We start from the raw sequence: 21,870 nt of genomic DNA on the forward strand, positions 1-21,870 counted from the left end.
TCAGCAACAACAATTGTACAATTTAAATTGGTGCAGTCATAAACGTTGGTTTTACTGCTTGGCTGTTGAGAATGAGAAGTAGAAAATGAGTTTACTTTCTAAAGTCTAAGGCCAGTATGGTACGCTACCTATCGGCAAGAATTTAAATCACAATCAACTAATCTGCATAATCATGCGTACGGATGCAATCAAAGTTTGGTAGAGACAGAACAGAGTGACCCATATCGGTGTCATTTAAATTATCATTAAGTATGAATAGCAGCTGAAACGAGAAACGGAATTTAAAAAACTCTTAAGAAACGGTAGCCCACCTCAGTGAATAATTTCGGAGTCTTCCAATCGAATCAATTCATGTGCAAATTGAGGAGAAGACCCTTCAAACAACGCCAGTCTAAAGTACAAAGCATTGGCAGTAGCCGACAATAATCAACGGAAGGAACTTGGCTTTTCCAATTTGTCAATAAAGCGCGCCTCATACTTGCCTTATCAGCTCAAACGAATACACACACTTGATTGCTTGCAGCGCCTCCAGTTCCCAACTGTGTGCTCCTACTGCACTGCATAGACTGCAGACGTTTGTTGATGTAAAAATCGGAAATATTTAACGATCTACAACGGACTCCACGCTGCGCTATTTATTCCGTTAGCTTTACGACGCCACTGTGTGTTTGGGTTGACTGCAGCAATTCCATCGCAGTCCCAATCCATGTCCGATTAGATGTGGCTGCCCCTTATGATAAGGCATGTAAATTATAAACGCTCGGAATGGTTTTGTTTGATTGCGATTGCTCCACTACTGAAGGTGTAAAAATAGTGGTGACGGAGGCGACAGCATTCATTCGATTGTAAACGACTTCGAAATTCAAATTTGGAGTTAGAGGATATCCGTTCTGGATGTGATGTGTGTGTGGTTGCAACAAGAACCTAACGTACCATGTCTGGCAGCTTTTAGCAGGGATGGCTATTATCACGTACTAATTAACTGACTACGCCTTTTCGTGATGGGCGGGACACAAACTAACTTGCTTCCATGTGGATATTTCGAGTTGTTTTTGACTTTAACAACACACACACACACACACAAGCACATCTGCTGATGCAAAGGGGTTTCTTTTAATGTTCAGTACGCTCGATTGTGGTGGCGTCTGGATAACTCAACAACATTCTTACAAACGGTTTTTTACAATGTTTATACGTCGCTAACAATATGCTTTTCATGATCGCTTTGCTGTCTCCCGTTCACTCCATCTTCAGGAGCCACCAAAGAAATTGGAACGGCACTAACACGAGTCTGCCTCCGGCATAAGGCGGTCGAGAGCCGGATGAAAAACTTCACCACCGCCATCATGGAGTGTCTGGTGGTGCCGCTGCAGGAGAAACTGGAAGACTGGAAGAAACAAGTGACCATTATCGATAAAGACCATGCCAAAGAATACAAGCGCTGCCGGGCGGAGCTGAAGAAGCGCTCGAGCGACACACTGCGGCTGCAGAAGAAAGCGAAGAAGGGTGCCGCCGACAACCTGCACGTACTGGTCGAATCCTCGATGCAGGACGTAACGTTGCGCCGCTGCGAGCTGGAGGAGGTCGAGCGAAAGTCACTGCGGGCGATCATGGTCGAGGAGCGGACGCGATACTGCACCTTCGTCAACATGCTACAGCCGGTGGTACACGAGGAGTGTGAGGTTATGTCTGAGCTCGGTCACCTACAGGTATATGGCGCGCTAGCGACGATAACCGATGGTTTAGTCTGAACTTTATTCTAATGTTCTGCTTTCACATGCCTCCCTTCATTCTGTAGGAAGCCATGCAGCTGATAGCGATCGTCACGAAGGATCCCGCCCAGCTTCCGCAAGCTTCGGAGGAGTTGATCCTCGAGTCGAAGGCCAACATTAGCCTGTACCCGGATTCACCCGGCGGTTCCAACTCGCAGGGCGGCTGCTCCAACTCGCTCGGCTCGCGCAAGAGCTCCGTCTGCTCGATCAGCTCGATTAACAGTAGTAGCAGCGGATCCCCGGGCCATCATCAGTTCCAGCGATCGCTATCACAGGTAAACACCGTGGAGGATTGAGAAGCGATCAGAGTTTCTAGCTTGTGTGATTGTAGCTAAAAGAAAAGTTATTGTTTATTGAGTGCATGTTTTTTAGTAGATAGTTGTGGCTAGTTCTGCAACGGCTTACTGTTAGCTCAGTATTTCAATGAGTGGCAATTTACATCTGTTATGTCCCTCAAGTCTTCCCCAAGAGAGGATATAAAAACTTTCCTAAATAATCAGTAATTGTAGTTCAAATAATGCCGAAACACTCATTCAACTCATTGAAATTAAATAATTTCATTTTATTCGATTAAGTTATTAATGTAATTTAAAAACAAAATCTTGTTATAGTTGTTAAATTGCCTAGCCATTTATGAACAGCTTTATTTTGTGTATAAATGTAATATTTTTTTAATTTATTTGTTTGTTATTTAACGTGGCTGTTTCTTTTTTTTTTTTCTTTCCGTTTTTCTTTTCGTTTCCATTTGTTTTATTTTTAGTACTCCCCGGCGATACGTTTGAAACCAGGCGAATCGAGCGATAGCGGCTTTTGCTCGTCACCAGCTTTAACTTCACAGGTTAAACACTTTCGTTCAAATTTTTATTGCCTTCAAAGACTCTGATCTGATTATAAAACTTCAGTTTTTTGTTAATTTTTTGTTTTCAAAATCAGTCCAAGACGCTCGCGCAGTTCACAAACATTCATATGAGGCTAGTAGCTTAGCGTGCATTTGCATTGAATTATAGTTTGTTTCCTTTCGTTGTTGTTTAATTTAAGTGATAAGTGTTTGTAACGTTCATGTTGCGCTTGTGTGACTGATTTTGTGTATGTTTGGTGTTTTATTTTTCCCTTTTCTTTTGCGATTTGGCCATTGTTTTCTCTGGCTGGGAAAACCTTTAAGCCCCTTACGGGGTGGTGAAACAACAAACTTGATAAGAAACCAACTCCAATCGCCTTTTTTTCTTTGCTTCTCCACGGTGCAGGCTTCCACCTTAGCTAGTCAATCACATGCGGTATCAACGTGGCCACCACACACACAGGATGCAACGTCAACAGTCGACCGTCCGCACACCATTTCGTCCGCGTACGAGAAGGGCCATCAGCGACCCGCCCTCACGGTGTACACCTTCCAAAGTCCGGAAACGATCGCCGAAACGCAAAAATCGCCAGCCAACGTGGCCTGTCGACCACCGCTTCCAGTGGTATGTTTGTGGGAATAACTCACCTACGTATGAGTATAAAAGTATGTCGATTAATTGCTTTTTTCTTATATTTTAGCGTTGTTCCTCGCTGGAGAGACCACTCTCAACGACTTCCGTGAAAAATGCCAATCCTAACGTGCCGCGTCAGTGTCCGTCTCCAATTCCAGCGCACATTACCAAAGGTAAGTTGGAAAGAATCGTTCATATAATCATACAAGTCTCTCTTCACTTTTAGCTAAATGTGCGTGCCAATTCCAAAACACCTTTTTGCGTGTTGTTTTCAATTCCCGTTTTAATGTACTAATGGATAGTATTTCGTGCCTCCTGAACGATTCCGCCCCTGAAGAATCTCCTACTAATAACACACGTAACGGACATTTTACAGAACACCCTCAACTCCAGCCCACCTACGTCAATATGACGGAATTGGCTTCGATGGCTGCTTCTAAAACCACTAACAACAGCAACAATGTTAACAACAACAACAACAACAATCACCACCATACAGCGTCCAGTGGCAACAACGGCGTCGTCGGCGTTAGTAACATACCCAACAGTGTTCAGCAAACGGTCACATCAAGCTCCGCAACGTTGCAGTCCCATTCGCACGTCCTGTTCCAGCAACCGAATTCACCCGTGCTCTCGTCGGCCTCTTCACTCATATCGCCCGATTCGAACGCGACGAACGCAATCAGCTCACCGGACGTATCGGCCTGCAGTACACAAACGCCCCAAAACACACCGCAGACCGGGTCACCCGGTACGCCCAACTACAGCAGTATCGGTGGCGGCGCTATCAATCTCGGATTCCGCAGCACTACGCCATCGTCGACGGGCGGTGGCACGACGGCCGTTACACCAAGCGAAAGTAATATTGACACTTCCTCCAACCACACGATCACGATCGATGACAACGAGGAGCATTTTAACACGAGCACCTCCGCGTCCGCGAACATAACATCTGCCACCATCAGCACTTCCGATACTACCACCATCACCACCACCACTACCACCGCAACTGGCTCTACTAACAAACCATCTCCTCCGCACTGTTCCACCGCCGCCGCCGCCGCCGCCGCTAGCACGCCCAGCACCGCGGGCGGCGCTGGTGGTGGTACACCGGCGAAAAGCGTACTCGATAAGGATAAAGATATACTCAAACGTACCGGTTCAGTTCTAGAGAAAACGTCCATGTTCGAGCAACAAATCAACAACAATCAGCTGCACCAACCGACTCAACAGCCGCCACAGCAACAGCAGCAGCAGCTGAGCGTACCGACATCACCGGCCGCCCTGTCGACGCGCCACAACAACGACCCAAACGCACTATTGTACGGACGACGGACGAACGAAGAAATCTACAAATCCGCCGGTCAATTGCTGCTGGATCGCGATGCAGGTAAGCGAGCCGCGTTTCTTTCTGTCTTTTCAGCGGTCCCTATACGACTGTATCTCCCTCTATCTTTGTATTAAAAAACTATCTTACTAAACAACTTGTAGGACACGTTTGGCAATCTTTTCCTTCATTGCCATACGCAACTCTTTCTATCTTACCTTTTCTACACTCGACAAGTCAGCGTTAGTAAATGTAAAAATATAAAAGGATGCGAAAAAATTCCTTAGAAAATTCTCGGTCAAGAGCACACAAAAACTAGTCAAATGTATTTTTCAGTGCACTTTTGCATGTTAAATTTGTTTGTAAAGATGAAAAAAGTAATTAATAAGAGATAACAAGCCACTAAATGAATTTCAAACATAGAAGAACCTAAAAAATGAGCACCTAAAACAAGTGCATGAAAAACACATTGTTTATAATTGTTTATGTTTTATTGTTATCATGTGCTAGCTACTATTTTCACGCAAATAATTAGATTTTTTCACCTTTCGCTGCTTCTATTTCACGCTTCCATCTTGTCTTCGCTTGTCTCTACCGTCTGTTTTCATTTACTGTTTGTTACGCTTTAATGTACTCGTTTATTTTGTTTGTTTGTTTATTGTACCTTATATGTGTTTTGTTTTGTTGTTGTTTTTCTTTCTTTTGATTTTTTTTACTCTTCTTTTGTAACTTCTCTGTCTCACGTATGTACACCCGCTCGCTATGTTCATGTGCTCCTGCTCCTGCTCATTTTCGTTATAATACACCGCCGCTCCAAAATGCCAAAATTGCACCTCAAAATTCACGAAACCGCTCTGTTGTTTGCAACCCTCAAACACCCACATATATGTATGTATAAAATGTTGTGTATCGAACACACATACACACATTCACGCTGATTTTGGGGCACCTTTGAAACCACGCTGTGCTGCTGCTGCCCGCTCAAATACCCTCGCTGCTAATGATTCTCGCTGGTAAATGCTGGCAAATACACACACGCGCGCGCGCACCTTATTTCTCTGTGTACGGATTTGTGTTCGGGTTGAAAAAACTACCGAAAAACACGACCCGCGAAATTTGCGCGAAATCGCACCTTTGTAGACTGCATCGACAAGCAAACGATCGAAGAACTAAACAATCTGATTGGTGAACTAGATCTCTTTCAACGAGAGCACGAAAGCGCCCTGCTAGCTCAACAGCAGCAGCAACAACAACACCAACACCAGCACCATCCGCATCATCCGCCACAGCTGCACGCTCGTCATCGGTTTTCGAACGGGGTCGCTTCCGACGGGACAGCCGATTCCGACACAATCCTAGCGAATGGCGTAAATAACAATCACCATCATCATCACGGTGGTGGTTTAATGGCGTCTAGGAACGAGGTAGGATCCAATAATGGACTGCTGGATGCCGAGGACGGTCTGCAGATGCTGGACCAGCAGCCAGAGACCGGAACGGACCGGCTACCGTCATCGATCTCATCCAGCAACAGCAATCTGGACGAATACCTAAGCAACCATCAGGCGGGTTCGGTTGACGAGACGAACGGTTCGATGACGAATCTGGCGGCCAAGTACAGTAACCACAGCGTGGTGAGCGATACAAACGATTACCCAACTGTAGGCCAGTACCATCGGACACCACACCACGGCCATTCGATGGCGCTAGGTTTGAGCGCATCGACCGGAGGGTCCACCCAAGGACTGGATGGTATCGCAACCGGGTTCGAGAATCCTTCCTTTATGATGGAAAATTATTACAGCCAAAACCGTAGCGAGGTGGTTGTGTTACGATGCAAAGATACAAGCCGTAACAGTCTAAATAATGCTCCGGATGATCTCCTCACCGGTAGTGGGCTAATGCAACTCAACGGTACACCGATTGACAATTCGCAACACCCGCAGCAGCGGCTAAGTTCGTTCCGGGTAACCAATTCAAGACCAGCATCACCTGCCTCGATGTCATCGTTCTTTGGCATTACCTCCCGCTCGCCAACACCGTCCCTTTCGTTACCCGTTACGGCAAATTCGTCACCGCAACATCTACACAATGCCCACAACAACAGCGGTGGAGGTGACGTGAATGATCCGTCGTCGTCGGCGGGGTTCAATTCCCATCACCATCCAGCAACCACCAGCTCTAGCCTCGCGTCGGCGGCAGCACCACCATACGACGATCGTATCAATCGCAATAAACCCGCCATCACCCCGAGACCTGCATCGTTATCTGGTTTGTTTGTTTGTTTGTTCGTTTGTTTCACTTCATTTCACAATCCTGACCGTTCGTTTGTTTGATTTTTTATGTTTAACATACTTGCATCATTTGTGCAACTGCAACTGCTCGCTCTCTTCATGCCCATTTCATTAACGCATCCTCATTAACCTAATTTATCCTATCTAGAAGCAGCTGATAGACGTATTCACTGTTTATGTGATTTATGTGCGTGTACGTGTTTTATCACCTTGTTGCTATCAAGAGTATATAAATAAGTTCGTGTGTTTTTTTCTGTGTTGTTCTTTGTTTTATGTTCAATTGAAACTTTAATGTTTAAATTTGGCAAAAACTTTCATTCGTTTGTATTTGTATTTTTCAACAAAATCCGACAGCCAAGTTTTGTTTTATATATAGACAAAGAGATATCTATGGCTGAGATTGTTTCATGTGTATTTGGGGCCTCAGTGGAACGACAATTATTACAAAGGAGAAAGCCCGAGCAGGATTTTTCCAATTTTAGTCTGACAAAAATAGCAGTATATTAGTTGCGTCGTGCATACTAAAAATCGTCACGAATTTATTTATTCTCCCAGTTTTTTTTTAATAGTTTTAGTATCATCAAATATACTCTGTTTCTGAGCGCATTAATTGATTCAAATAATGTTTTATTAAAATTCATATAAAAAGCTTTTTATTCCAATTATGTTACATACAAGTTTACGTTGTTCGTTGTTGTATCTATTGTTCCTACATTTTGTAACTATTCACTGATTGTGTCACCATGTTTGCTGTTTTGCATCATATATCATCACTCAGTTCACTCCATCAGTGTGTCTTTGTTGCAATGCAATGCTCTTGTTCTATCGGCTGATCTGTTTGATTTTTCTAGAATACTCAGTCATGCTCATTCATACATTATTCCACATAACATCGGACACCTCATATGCCTTTGAGTTTAACAGCATATTCTGCCTTGTTTTGTTTTCGAAAGCGAGTTTTGCAATCTTTATCCCCAAATCTTCATCCCCCTGTCTAGCTGTAGCAACTAAATACTGTTCAACTGTGCTCTGTTTTGTGCGAACGTTTACCCTTCTTTAATCAGTAACAAATTACTAGTCCCAAACGTTAGGATAAGACGATGATCCAATTGATTTGTATTTACTGTTGCAGCTGTAATACCCACAATACATGCTAAAACCCGTGCTTACTTTCTTGCCGAGCAGTATTAACGTTCTTTTCCCCTTTCTTTCCACGCCACGCGTTTTGTATCGTTCCGGTTTGCATCGTTACAGGACCAACCCGGGTCACAAGACGGGCCTCGATCAACACCGTGAAACCGCCACCGCCTGTCCGGCGCAGCTCAAGCGTAACGCCTAGTCCTAGCGTAGGAACTGTAGGTACAGTACACGATTAGGCGCTCGAGCCAGAAGTTACTCACCGTTTTTTTTTCTTCTGTTTCTTGTTTCCTATTTCTTTTTCGTTTTTGTTCCGTGTATTTTTTTTATTTGTTTTTTTCCACAGAATTCCACTACCACTACAAATCTTGCCCAGCAAAGCCTAGCTTACACCTCATCAGAAAGTTTACCACCACCACCTGCTTATCTGTTAGATTCAGCCGCCGGAAGTTCACCCAGTAGTGCGTTTCATCTTATTTCATTTTTAATTTACCCATTTACGGACACTGTGCCTGAGCCAGGGGGGGAATTTAAATGTTAACGTAGTTCAATTCTTTCAATATTTATAATAATTACATTACGCTGGAAAGAGGTTCTCTGCTAACATTTAATTTATCCCTGGGGTACCTTGCTATATAACCATAAAGCGTAGAACACTGGCTCATTCGGAGCTGCCGTTTGGTAGGATTTGATTTACTAGCCTTTTCTTTCTTTGCGCAGTGCATCATCAAGTTAGTCGATCGCAAAATAGTTGCGCACTATCATTGCATGACACTACGATGCACCAGTGTAAACGACTACTTAACGTTCAATGTCTAACTCCCGCTCAGGAAGGGAGAGTCGTACTTAAAGCTGCCAGCATCTGTGCAAGCAGCAGCTGCCACAAAAGCTCAACCTCCAAAAATGTTTCGTTTCTCTATTTCTTTTCTCACGTCGTCGTACAGTTTCAGGAAATGTTGCGGGCACGGTGAAAGCTCTGAATGAGATAAGGCACACGCCGGCCAGTCCGAGCGTGCTGCGAAGGGCTCAGCAGCAAAGCAATCCACCCTCGAATCAAGGATCACCTACGGTAATTTGGGATTTCGGTGTGGTGTGGTGTGAAAAACATTGTCAATCATCATCATTTAAAATGCTTCCTTTTTCTTTGGCTCGTCCGTTCATTCCGTTACCAGCAATACACCAATCTGTATGGTACTTTACCTTCCAAGCATGGTCACGATCACAGTACTATCACAGCATCACCATCATTATCTTCGCCTGCCGCTGCTGCTGCGACTGTGCAGCAAACACACTATCCTTCATCTCAACTCCATCACCCCAGTACACCAAACTCATTCCATGCAACTGATAGTAACAAACCGGTACACACTTTTCCACTTGCCTGTCCGTTCACTGCTTTGGTCCGTGATATTTATACGTATTTTCTCTTCTTCGTTGTTACTGTCTGATTTCTATAGCTATCGAATCGATCTCCGAAAACGAATCTCCACCAACAAGGAGGAATATACGCACAACCGAAACAACTCTCGACCATGTCCAGCTTCCGTACCTCAAGTCCTGGTAAGTGGCTAAGAAAAGAACTCGTAAAGGATATGTAATAACAAACTCCAAAACAGTACTACAGTACTTTTTGGATTTTCTGTACTAGCATTACTAATCTTTCTTTCTTTCCCGTTTCAGGTCCCCAAAAACCAAACAGTAGTTTCCTCGCACAACTAAATGCCAAGATTGCACCGAACAAAGCATCTCAATCACCGTCACCTGTGCCCTATCAACAACACCAGCAACAGCAGGCCAACAACTACGGCTACACGACCGCTCCGTCCGGTAGTGAGCTGATCTACCAACGATCAACCCCGGTTGATCCGCGAGCGTACAACAATAATCAGCATTTGCAACAACAGCAGCAACAGCAATACTACCACCAAACACAGCAACAGCCACAACAGCAACAACCTCCACCACATCCACCACGCGAGGGTAAACATTCAATCTATTCCACCTCTAATCAAACCTCTTCGCAGCAACACTACCAGCAACAGCAGCAGTACTATCATAATCAGTATCCATCGCAACAGCAGCAGACACAAACACACCAACAGCTGCAGTATCAGCAACAACAATCCTCGCCATATTACTACCAACAGCAGCAGCAGCACCACCAGCAACAAGCGCCTCACAAACAGCAACAGTATGGTCAGGTTTTGCCCCCGGCTGGTGCTGCTGGTAGTAGTAGTACTAGTAATATTAATAGTAGTAGCACGATGGCCAGTGGAAGTGGTGCCGGCTACGCAACGCAAAACATTTACGTCTCGACGAACCCGTTCGTCAGTTCCGTCCAAACGTCATCGGCTGGTGGTGGTGGTGCTTCCGTCGGTAGCTATTCACCTTCCTCCTTTGGTAAAGGCACGCGCCATCACGATGATGGGCCGAGTGGTGGGGGCACTAGTGGCAGTAGTACCCCAAACCGGACAAGTAAATTTCAAAACCATCCCTCACTTCTTTGTATGGTTCTGTTGCGCTTGTTTTTCTCCTTTGTTTTTTTTTTTGTTCTGTTTGTTTTCTACTTCATTACATTCATTTTTGTTCGATTTTACATGTGCCGAACGTTTGCGCTTTTGTTTTAGTACGTTGTAACGTTCTGCTTTCATTTTTTTTGTTTTCAATACTTTTGTCTTGCTTCTTTTTAAAATTTTCTTATCTACCAAAAGCATTGTTGCTGTTGAATATTGTCTTTTATTTTCGTGTGTCCCATTTATACGTTTCGTGTGTGATTTGTAGATTATTTACCATCGAGCGGCTTGTGAAAATAAAACACGAGGAATATCATCAGTCTATTCTACATATTGTCGTTAAGGAGTTAAATTGATTTGCTGCCTATCATCACTGCGCCATATTAGGCACGCGAAAACGGAATGTCCATATACCGACTTGCTGTAGAATGTGCTAAACTGTTGGTCTTGTATTTACGCTTTATTACAAGAGTTGTATTTTAAACGCATGAATTTTTTTTTAATTTTTTTTTTATTTGTTGCTTGCCAAGCGAACGTTTTCACTGATAGAAGATTTCTTTACCTTTCACATCTTTCATCTGGTTTTTTTTAGATCACCACAGCCGTAACAGTTCAGCCAACAATAATGGTGCCGCCGGAGGTGGTTCGGCCGCGCCCAGTGGAGCAGTAACGCACAACGTGCTGGCAAAAACTAGTGCCGGTTTTCTAGAGAATCTAAACGCTCGTCTCGCAGAACAGCGACTATCGGGCAAAGCGTTTGCTGTTCGGAATCTTATCAACAGCAAAGCTCTGGTAAGCATCCCTTACTTTTACTGCGGAAAGAGAGAATATTTATGGAAAAAGACATATATTGTTGTGCGTGGAAATATGTGAACGTAGTTTTTTTTTAAGGTGGGAACGATATATTCTACTCTCTTTCTTATCTATTGTTGTTTGTTTTTCTTCTTTTCTTACACTTTTTTGGGGAATTTCCAAAACTCAAACACTCAAAAAACTCAATGACCCCACCGAAAACACGCTCTAGCACGACAACGGCGAGCGGTACTATAGCCAACAGTTTCACTTTTAAAAAGAACATTACGTATTAATGGAACTAAATAGAGGCAAGGATATGTGTGCAAGCGTGTGTGTAATGTGTATATGCAGTACACACAAGAATTGTCCGAGGTGAGGAAAGTGTGACTGTGCAAGTTTACCGGGTCTTACAGTACCGGATTTGATTTTGTTTTTCTTTTCTTTCTTACCCTAATAATGTAACGTGACACAGTTTTGTCAAAATTTAATTACTTGTACTTCGGCTGTTTCCTTTTTCTTTCAATTATTTTTCGGTCTAACAAAATACTTCTTTGGCTCCCATTTTTTCGTGTTTTTTTTTTCATTACCTTAATATTTCACTCTTTTTTCACCGCATTAATGTTTCTTGTCGCACACCAACGCGTACGATGTGTTGTTGGCAAGATCGCACTAATGTGTGCTTTTCTAGTTTCGGCGTCGTTTTTTTTTCATTTGTGTTTCGTTTCCATACACTAATCGACGCGTGTGTTTGGTTTTATCTCATTCGAAGCTGTTGATGTTGGTTTGTTTTGTTTTTATTTTAATTTTCCCGCCAGGTTTTATGTTTTTTTTCATTCGTTTTAAATTAACATTTTGATTGTGTACAGCAACAATCAATCCTTTCGATGATTGTTTGCTGTTAAGTGATTTAATTAACGTAAAACAATTACTAATTTCGAACCAAAAACAAAACCGCTTTGTTTAATTTTTGGTTCACCTTTATAAGACTTGTTTTTTTATTGTTATAAAGTTATCTTGGAGTGTAGAAATATTAAAATTAACGAATGTATTTGTCATGTTTAGTATGCACCCATATGACACACTCCTGTATCAATCAATGGTAGAGGCATAGCGATGAACCAATGCAGTATGGATGTATGTAAAACACAGCCAAAACACACACACAACAAATAAAGCTTTTTGTACGTTTCTTCACTCCACTCATTCACCCCTTGAAGGTTATTGATATTTATATACATACCCTTTATCGTCTTGTCAAGCTTGTCAGTTCTTTTTTTCAATCTTCACTTCAAATAATCGTTTCAATCCCACATAAGGCAAAGATAAGTTACGGATAAGGGACGATTAATCACTTTGTAAATAAAACAAATAATAATTCATTCGCAATTCTACTCAGAAATCAATTAAAAAATTATGTTTTATATTAAAAAGAATGATTTGCTTTAAGCATGAATCGCTGCTGTATTGATTGACTGTTCAAGTTTCTTCAAGTCGCCTTGTAATAGGTTGCCACTAAATATATACCAAATTTAGCCTCTATCTAATTTTCCTTTTAGCTTTAATTGCTTATTTTGGTTAATTGTATAACCATTCTTAGTTCATTGGTTATTTGGGGGAAAATATTTTTAAAACGAAATAAGAACCGGACATTTAATTAAAATTTTATTATTTTACATTAAAAAAAAACTTCCTCACAACAAATCAGCCCGCCATGCCGTGCCGATGTGGGACAATCAAGTGGCACTGTAATACTCTCTTCACATGTTCTTGGTTCGCTTCTTTTTGTTTAAAGCAAATCAGCCCATCCTCTCAACCGCCACCACTGCTGCCGCTGGCCGTATAGATCCACCATTTTCTATTGCATACATACTTGCAGGCGAATGCAATTTTACTTCCCATGTAATAAGCGTTTACACAACCGTTTTACCCCTTCAAATTCAACATCATCTTTGGCTAATGCTTCTCTCCACTCTTTGCTGCTCCGTTTCCAATAATGTGCTTTTTAACGTACCACCGCGAACCGCGTTTCGATCGTCGATACAGTGTTAATTAATCAATTTTCCTTTTTGTCTTTCTCTCTCTCTCCCTCTCACACACACAATCCTACATTCTAGCCCGATCCCCGTGTCTGCCACGAATCGCTAATGGATCAAATCAAGCGTGGCGCCACGTTAAAACGCAACCGTACGATCAACGATCGTAGTGCACCGAAAATACACTAGATTTCTTCCGCACGCACGGACTGCTAGCAGCGAGCACCGCTTTAGCGCCAACTACACCCCCACCTGAAGGATTAAATGCGTGTGTTCCGACGATGGGAGGCAACGCTGGCGTTCACCAGTTTGTGTGAAGCAGTCGCTTCTCTCACACTTGAGATGAAATGTAAAGTTAACCGTCAGCAAAACTGTGTAATGTTAATAAGAAGTTATACTGAAAAAAAAAACACATGAATGAATGTTGTAACCCAATGAAGGCTGAAGAAGATGCATATCTCGTCTTTAGGCGAAATTGATTCGTCAAAACCATGGAAGTTTTGTGGCTCCCGGGACATACGGCTGCCAAAGGAAGCCCGATCATTAGCGGTACCTAGAAGAAGGTTAAGGTATTTATGTGCTTCTTTGGTTCCTTTTCCAAATGATGGAACTAAAATCGAAAACTGGTCTTAAGTCACCGATACGCGATACTTGTTTTGTGAAACATTCGAGGTCATATTTTCTTATTTTAAATTTCTATATTAATTGCATCCCTTGGGCAGGCAATCGAATAATTCACTCTAGTAATCTCTTTTGTTTTTTTCTCCTAATTAGAAACATCTTTATCATTTTTGCAAACAAAAACTCGAATATCCCAGTGTAATTTGTGTAAGATTTATGGGGAATAAATGGGTAGTGTAGAACAACTCGAAAACAAACAGAAACTGAGCTGCGAGAAGAGAGCCACATGCGAAAAAAAGGGGAGAAGATAAAACATAATCCCATTGGCCACCGTAACAGGGCCAGAGAAAAACGCATACCATAATATCAATTATCAACTTCATATATCAAGTGCAAGTACAGAGATGAAATGAGAAGACTTACTACCGTTTTTAATGCTAAACCTGCAACTACTATCACTACTACTACTTCTTGCTGTTGAATTGTGAAGTTTCAAGCCTTATAACCAAAACAAAAACCAGTAAACTTACACACTCATCCTTTCCCATAATATCACGTTGGTGGAAATTAAAAAAAAAACAAAAAGCGGGAAAATTCGTTTACAGGGCGACAATAAGACAAAACAAAAGCAGACCATATTATCTAGAGAGAAAAAAAACCCGTTCCCCCAATGATGTGTAGCGTCGTACTCCAATTTACAGTTTTCAATGTTTAGAAGGAAAATATAAGAAATTAAATTTAGCAATGGACCGGTGGTTTGGTGGAAATAAGGGAAAAACGGTAACTATAATTCGTCCAAACAACACGGAAGCCAATTATCACAGGCAGGCAGTTGTAGTTGTAGTGTTTAGTGTCTATGATTTCAAGTCCTTTTTTGTGAAGATTAACGTACACGGACACTAGCTCTCCCCCGTACACAATACACAGAAGAAAGAAAAAAAAAACAATTGTCTTCACTTAATAGAAAAAAGCAGCACCAACGCACATTGATTTGTAAGGACAGTTTGTTAAATCCCATTTCATCCGTAAGCATTAAAGAAAACAAGCTCCGTTTTTTTTTTTTTTTTAAATAGTAATTACAAATAACGGAAAATGCTCAAAGTATAATATACCACTGCATACACTACAAAGCTACAAAATAAAAGAAGTAAACTATAAAAAAAAAAGTCAAAAGCGACACCGACACCAAACATTTGGTTTTAAAGACTGACATTGCAAACAGTCAGAATTTGGGCGTAATAATCACTCCTTTTAATTGATGTGTCTTGTTGTTGTGGAGTGGAACAAGAGTGTCCCAGTGCAAACGATTCACAATAACTAACTTAACAGAACCTTTTTTGGGTGCGTGCGTGCGTATGTGTGTACAATAAGACTCACACGAAGAAAGCATATAAAATATACACATTGAATGGTTCCTGGCTGAGAGAACAGAACAGAACTGGTAGATCGAGTTAAGATGATCCTCGTAAGCTCGCCAACTACTAAAGCTACTACTTCATACAACAAAACCAAGGCGTAGGTGCGTAGGACCAGTCTTCCACCAAAGATGATGATCACGAGCGACAAAAAGAAAAACGATGCGTGGCAGGAAGGAAAGTGTAACCGCAAACCAAAACGTTACAACAAGAGGCTATCTTTATTAGAAGGAACCCGTTTTGCTATTTGTTTTTCCTTATTTATTTTGCGTCTTTTTTCTTCCTTTACCACTACTTTTTTATTAATTTCTCTTGTAGTTTTATTGTCTTTGTTTTGTTTTATTTTCTCCTAACTTATTCAATCGGGATAGAGGGTATACATTTTCTAATTTAAAAAGTTGATGATAAATATTTTCCAGCTTTTCTTTTTTACTTTGTTATGAATTTAATTTCTATTTTTTCGTTTGCTACTCATTAGCAGCATATTTATTTGCATTTTTTTTTTTGTGTTAATTATTATTTGAGATAAATTAAAATTAGCTTCCTCTTTGCTCATTTTTGTTACCTCCTATTGTTTGTGTTGTAAATAGTGGAAATGAGTGTCAATGTGTGTGTGTATATATTTTGCACGATTAGTGAAAATATTTTGAGGCAATTTTTGGCAGTCAATAAACGGTTTTGTAACTAATTCCTACCACTCTACTACGGATTATGTGTATGTGTATCGAATTCGAGTTCCGTATTTGGTCGCCAGAATTATTCTAACCGAATCAAAATCAAGTTCCGAGCGCGGCGCATTTAGGTATATAGAATCATCAGCTGGAAAGCAGACAGAAGAAAGATCAAAGTAAAAGGTACAGCCCGCGCGCAAAAAAAAAAAAAAGATCGCATACTGGTCTCGTGAAGTGAAACACAATAACTAGCTTCTAGCAAATGTAAAAATCGAGGGAAAAAGAGAAGAGAAAAAGATAAACTAAGTGAAACAACAACATAATGAATAAAAATGGATAAGCAACATTATTAACTTATGTGCGAAGAAGAAAAAAAAAACCTAAACCTACACTAACCAAAACTAAAAAAAGAAGTAGAAAAGCGCAGAAGTGTGTATGAAGGTGTTTGTGTGTATAGAGAGGAGACAAGGAAACATGAAAAAGTTAAAAAAAACTCTTCAACATGATTGAGTGTGTTTAAAATGCGAAAACAAAAACAATTATACATATTATTTTTATACTCGAAAACTAGTATCAGCAGCAGCAGCAGCAGCAAAAAAACTCCCTAACACAAGTGATCTGATGGATTAAGTTGAGCGGTGGAAAATGTGAAGCAAAAAGGTAGAAGCTCATATAAATATATACATATTGGGCCGCTATTGGGAAGCGGCGGGCCACGTGACAATTAGTTCTAGTTATATACATACATTATACACACGCATACGCATACAACATATTATACATATTATGTATACATACTAGAGGCGCGCGCACTGTCCAAGAGCGGAAGAATTCGAATCACATGCTGAAGAAGAAGGGAAAAATCACAATGGATAATGTGTGTAGATGTTAAACAATTGTAATAGGGCGATGAGCTATATACTACTGCTGCTAGAAAACAGCACGACGCACCGCCGTTCTGGCTTAAGAAGGAAAAGGCAAAGGAAAAAAAAACAGTAAGGATACCGAAAGTTTAGCTGCATCGCTCTACCTGGCAAAAACGCAACCGTAGCTTACGCGTTGGTGGTAATTAAACGGTGAAGCGTGAATCCCCATTTGCAGCTGTTCGAAGGCATGCGAGAAAGTAATCTTAAAATCAGAAACTACTGTATCACCACTGTACACTGAAATAAAGAGGAAGGAAAATCATTATATCAACGAACGAGAAGCGATCGAACAAATTGCTGCTTGAAAAAATGCTACGTAAAAATTGAAAGAAATGCTCTTTAATTTATTTTAAATAATAAAAAGTAAAAAAGTTTTATTTTTTTTATTTTAATTATTTTGCCAAAATATTTGTTCTCCGCCGCCCCATAGTTCGTAGATTTGCAATTGGAGACAGATAGACTAGCATGCTTGGGTGAGAAAGAGAGCACTATATCGTTGATCTAGCTGATACGACCGTCGATCGGTATCCTCCTAATTTGCATGCTCTCTTGTTACCTCGAACTGGTAGCTGGTAGATTTTGCTTCAGAAAAACGCAAATTTCTCCGCCCGGTAGTCGGTGCGATGAGACGAAAGATGTTGCCTCCTGGTTTGAATGCTCTCCTCTCACCGAGCTTGGGCAACACACACCACGATCTTTGTCTGCCGTTGCACTATGGAGCGGTGTGAGATTTGTTGAGAATTTTGCTTATAATCAAAATTTAAAGATATCACATTTGATTTGAATTTTTTCCTTAAATCTTTTCTGCGAATAGGCGATCGTTTACTTTGAAAATAAATACCATAACGATAGCACATTTCAAAATATAAATGCTGAAATTTTCGGAAAATAAATTGTTATCCATTTATTGCGTTTATAAAGTAATAAATGTACTATTTTTAATCTCATTTCGACTTTTATTTTGTAACAAAAGATTGAAGTAAAAAAGTTTTATTTTTTTTATTTTAATTATTTTGCCAAAATATTTGTTCTCCGCCGCCCCATAGTTCGTAGATTTGCAATTGGAGACAGATAGACTAGCATGCTTGGGTGAGAAAGAGAGCACTATATCGTTGATCTAGCTGATACGACCGTCGATCGGTATCCTCCTAATTTGCATGCTCTCTTGTTACCTCGAACTGGTAGCTGGTAGATTTTGCTTCAGAAAAACGCAAATTTCTCCGCCCGGTAGTCGGTGCGATGAGACGAAAGATGTTGCCTCCTGGTTTGAATGCTCTCCTCTCACCGAGCTTGGGCAACACACACCACGATCTTTGTCTGCCGTTGCACTATGGAGCGGTGTGAGATTTGTTGAGAATTTTGCTTATAATCAAAATTTAAAGATATCACATTTGATTTGAATTTTTTCCTTAAATCTTTTCTGCGAATAGGCGATCGTTTACTTTGAAAATAAATAATATTAGAGAAAATAAATACCATAACGATAGCACATTTCAAAATATAAATGCTGAAATTTTCGGAAAATAAATTGTTATCCATTTATTGCGTTTATAAAGTAATAAATGTACTATTTTTAATCTCATTTCGACTTTTATTTTGTAACAAAAGATTGAAGTAAAAAAGTTTTATTTTTTTTATTTTAATTATTTTGCCAAAATATTTGTTCTCCGCCGCCCCATAGTTCGTAGATTTGCAATTGGAGACAGATAGACTAGCATGCTTGGGTGAGAAAGAGAGCACTATATCGTTGATCTAGCTGATACGACCGTCGATCGGTATCCTCCTAATTTGCATGCTCTCTTGTTACCTCGAACTGGTAGCTGGTAGATTTTGCTTCAGAAAAACGCAAATTTCTCCGCCCGGTAGTCGGTGCGATGAGACGAAAGATGTTGCCTCCTGGTTTGAATGCTCTCCTCTCACCGAGCTTGGGCAACACACACCACGATCTTTGTCTGCCGTTGCACTATGGAGCGGTGTGAGATTTGTTGAGAATTTTGCTTATAATCAAAATTTAAAGATATCTCATTTGATTTGATTTTTTTCCTTAAACTGGTTCTGCGAATTGGCGATCGTTTAGTTTGAAAATAAATAATATTAGAGAAAATAAATACCATAACGATAGCACATTTGAAAATAATAATGCTGAAATTTTCGGAAAATAAATTATTATGCATTTATTGCGCTTATAAAGTAATAAATGTACTATTTTTAATCTCATTTTGATTTATTTTTTATAACAAATGATTGAAGTAAAATTATTTTATTAAATTTTATTTATATTTCGTGCCAAAAAATTTGTTGTCCGCCGTCCCATAGTTCGTAGGTTTACCATTGGAGACAGATAGACTAGCATGCTTGGGTGAGAAAGAGAGCACTATATAGTTGATCCAGCTGATACGACCGTCGATCGGTATCCTCCTAATTTGCATGCTCTCTTGTTACCTCAAACTGGTAGCTGGCAGATTTTGCTTCAGAAAAACGCAAATTTCTCCGCCTGGTAGCCCGTGCTATGAGACGGAAAATGTGGCCTCCTAGTTTGGATGCTCTCCTGTTACTTGGATACGAAATTTTGTCATGTTTGTACGGCGACGGGATTGTTTCAACGGAGCAAATTTTATTTTCTCATCCGAGCTAGGCGATGTCCCGTTGCTATGGGATTAAAAACGGTTGATGTGATAAAAGTCGTAATTGCGTAATTGAATATTTTAAAAACAACTGTCTTCATAGTGTTTTTATTAAAGTAAATAAATTTTTGACTTTTTTACGCGTTAATTATGTGGTGATATTTTCCACACGGCGACAAATTGTAAGACACATTGCAGCTATTTACATACACTAGTTTAATTGTCTTTATTAATCATTAATTTATATATTCTCTGTTCATTATTATCTATACTTCCCACTCATCTCTCACTAGCTCCCTCCCCACGCTTTCATTACCTTCTTGTGTGTGTTTTCCGAATCATTTCCGTATGTTTTCCTTTCTTCACTTAGCTTTTCTTCTTGATTAGTTCATTTTTCACCCCTTCCTTATCGTGTTTTCTTTAGGTTTAACAACTGACACTGGCTGATTGAACGGGGTTGAGTGGGCCATGTTCTTCATTTTCTTTTTCTTCATCACACCATCCACCATCCACCCATAAGTATAGATAACAATGAAGCACGTACATGTGTTTTTTTTGTTGTTTTTCTCGTTTTTTTTTTGCTTTGTTTTGCTGTATTTTTTTACCACCACCTACCCATTCACGCGTACTCATACTCGTGTGAGTGTGTGTGTGTGTATTTGTTTGTGTATTGTTTTTTTCTCTTCTTCTTCTTCGTGTGTGTTTCTTAGTTCCTTTTTTGTCGTGTGTTTTTTACAATTTTCAAAGCTATGTATATATATATATATATGTGAGTGTATATATATATTTGTTTTTTTTTTATTTATATATTTTTCCCATTTCTTGTTTTATTAGTTTCTTTACCACCAGTGTTTGGATTCTTTATGATTTACTTGTGTTGTTTGTTTCTCTTCTCACCTAACCGCTTCTCCCCTTTTTTCGTCGTCGTTATTCCTTCTGCCGGCTTTACATCGTTTCTTGCTTTTATACTCATACAATGTATATATGTGAGTTTTGTTTTGTTTTTTAACTTATTTGTTTTCTTTTCGTTTACGTCTTACTAGTTGTTGTTTTAGCTTCCTTTCTTCTTTCTCGGTTTGTTTCTCTTTCATGTTCTGTTTTCGTAGTTTTTTTTTTGTGTTATATATTCTAGTGGGAAAAATGTGAAAAATTAAAACAATTTATGCTAAGGTTAGGTTTTGGGTGACTGTGTCTGTGTGAGTGTATTTTTATGTTTCTTTTTCATCTTTTCTTTCCTTTCTCTTCGCCCTTCTTTTGCCATCTTTTTCATGTCCATCTGTTGTCTTTCTTCTGTTGCTGATGCTATTCGTGTTGTATTAAGTATTAAGGTAGTATTATTCATTTTGCTTTATATTACTATGTTGACCTGGTTTTCCTTTCACTGTACGGCGAGATTCGGCTGAAATACACGAAGCTTTAGCTTGTTCGGGATTAGTTTTTTATTCCATTTTTGTGTCGAAACGAAAGTCCAGCCTTATTAAAGTAGCCAGTAGCATCCCTATACACCGACATTATACAACGTGCACGTACAACGTGAAACTAATGCGTGCAAACTGTCCGTGTTGTTGGTGTGAGAGTTAGGTAGTAAAGTGTATTATTCAAGATGGTATTTTCTTCTCCATTTGCTACTATTTTTGCATCCGTTTATCTGCTTGCTTCACTCGCTCACACACAGTCAGTGTAATGTGATTGTGTTTTCGAATCGTTTTTAACCTACTCTTGTTGCTTTTTCTTTTGTTCTTTTTCTTTCTCTAGTTAAATTTGATTTTAGTTTTTTTTTTTGGGGTTTTGGTTTTGTGTTCTGTGTGTGCTGTGTAAATGGAAAATGAAGAAGAAAGTATTAGTATTTTTACTTGCACTATTTTCACATCGTTGAGTTGATTGATTTGTTGTTCTGTGCCTTTATACTGGTCAGATTTTTGCTGTTCTGTGTTGTTTTCTGCTTTTTCGTCCGCTAATGTTCATTTTTCGATTTTATTTCTTAAGCTATTAAACGCTATGTTTTATAATTATTTTCTTCCAAACTTCCCTCCTTGTGTGTTTGTATTTGTGGGTGTTTGCTTTTCTGTTGTTAGATTTAGGTATTTTATTTTATCGTATTGTTTTTTTTTCTTCTGCTTCTTATACCACTCGTTTTATTTTCTATCCAGCCTAGAGTGTGATGTTTGTTTGTTGTGTTTTCTGTTATTAATTTTCTTCTCCTTCCTTCCGTTTCCCAAATGCACAACATACTACCAATTTGTTATTAATCGGTGACGAGTTTTTTTTTT

General features: G+C 40.0%; 2 protein-coding genes across 2 annotated transcripts in view; one reads left to right on the forward strand and one right to left on the reverse strand.

Annotated features, from left to right (window-relative positions):
• The window catches only part of LOC126563498 (putative mediator of RNA polymerase II transcription subunit 26), a 46,567-nt gene extending 33,017 nt beyond the window's left edge, over positions 1-13,550 (forward strand). The window contains exons 4-18 of the mRNA XM_050220143.1: positions 1,255-1,709; positions 1,799-2,047; positions 2,533-2,610; positions 3,017-3,235; positions 3,312-3,417; positions 3,621-4,634; positions 5,712-6,842; positions 8,120-8,220; positions 8,349-8,463; positions 8,947-9,071; positions 9,175-9,363; positions 9,460-9,562; positions 9,683-10,477; positions 11,108-11,307; positions 13,425-13,550. Of these exons, the coding sequence (XP_050076100.1) occupies positions 1,255-1,709; positions 1,799-2,047; positions 2,533-2,610; positions 3,017-3,235; positions 3,312-3,417; positions 3,621-4,634; positions 5,712-6,842; positions 8,120-8,220; positions 8,349-8,463; positions 8,947-9,071; positions 9,175-9,363; positions 9,460-9,562; positions 9,683-10,477; positions 11,108-11,307; positions 13,425-13,532 (4,988 nt within the window). The 3' untranslated portion in view covers positions 13,533-13,550. The remainder of the gene's footprint in view (positions 1-1,254; positions 1,710-1,798; positions 2,048-2,532; positions 2,611-3,016; positions 3,236-3,311; positions 3,418-3,620; positions 4,635-5,711; positions 6,843-8,119; positions 8,221-8,348; positions 8,464-8,946; positions 9,072-9,174; positions 9,364-9,459; positions 9,563-9,682; positions 10,478-11,107; positions 11,308-13,424) is intronic.
• Positions 1-21,870, reverse strand: part of LOC126562569 (protein lifeguard 1-like) — a 400,503-nt gene that overhangs the window by 209,685 nt on the left and 168,948 nt on the right. The gene's annotated exons all lie outside the window — the stretch shown is intronic.

This window comes from Anopheles maculipalpis, chromosome 3RL (assembly GCF_943734695.1).
Source record: "Anopheles maculipalpis chromosome 3RL, idAnoMacuDA_375_x, whole genome shotgun sequence".
Classification (NCBI taxonomy): domain Eukaryota; kingdom Metazoa; phylum Arthropoda; class Insecta; order Diptera; family Culicidae; genus Anopheles; species Anopheles maculipalpis.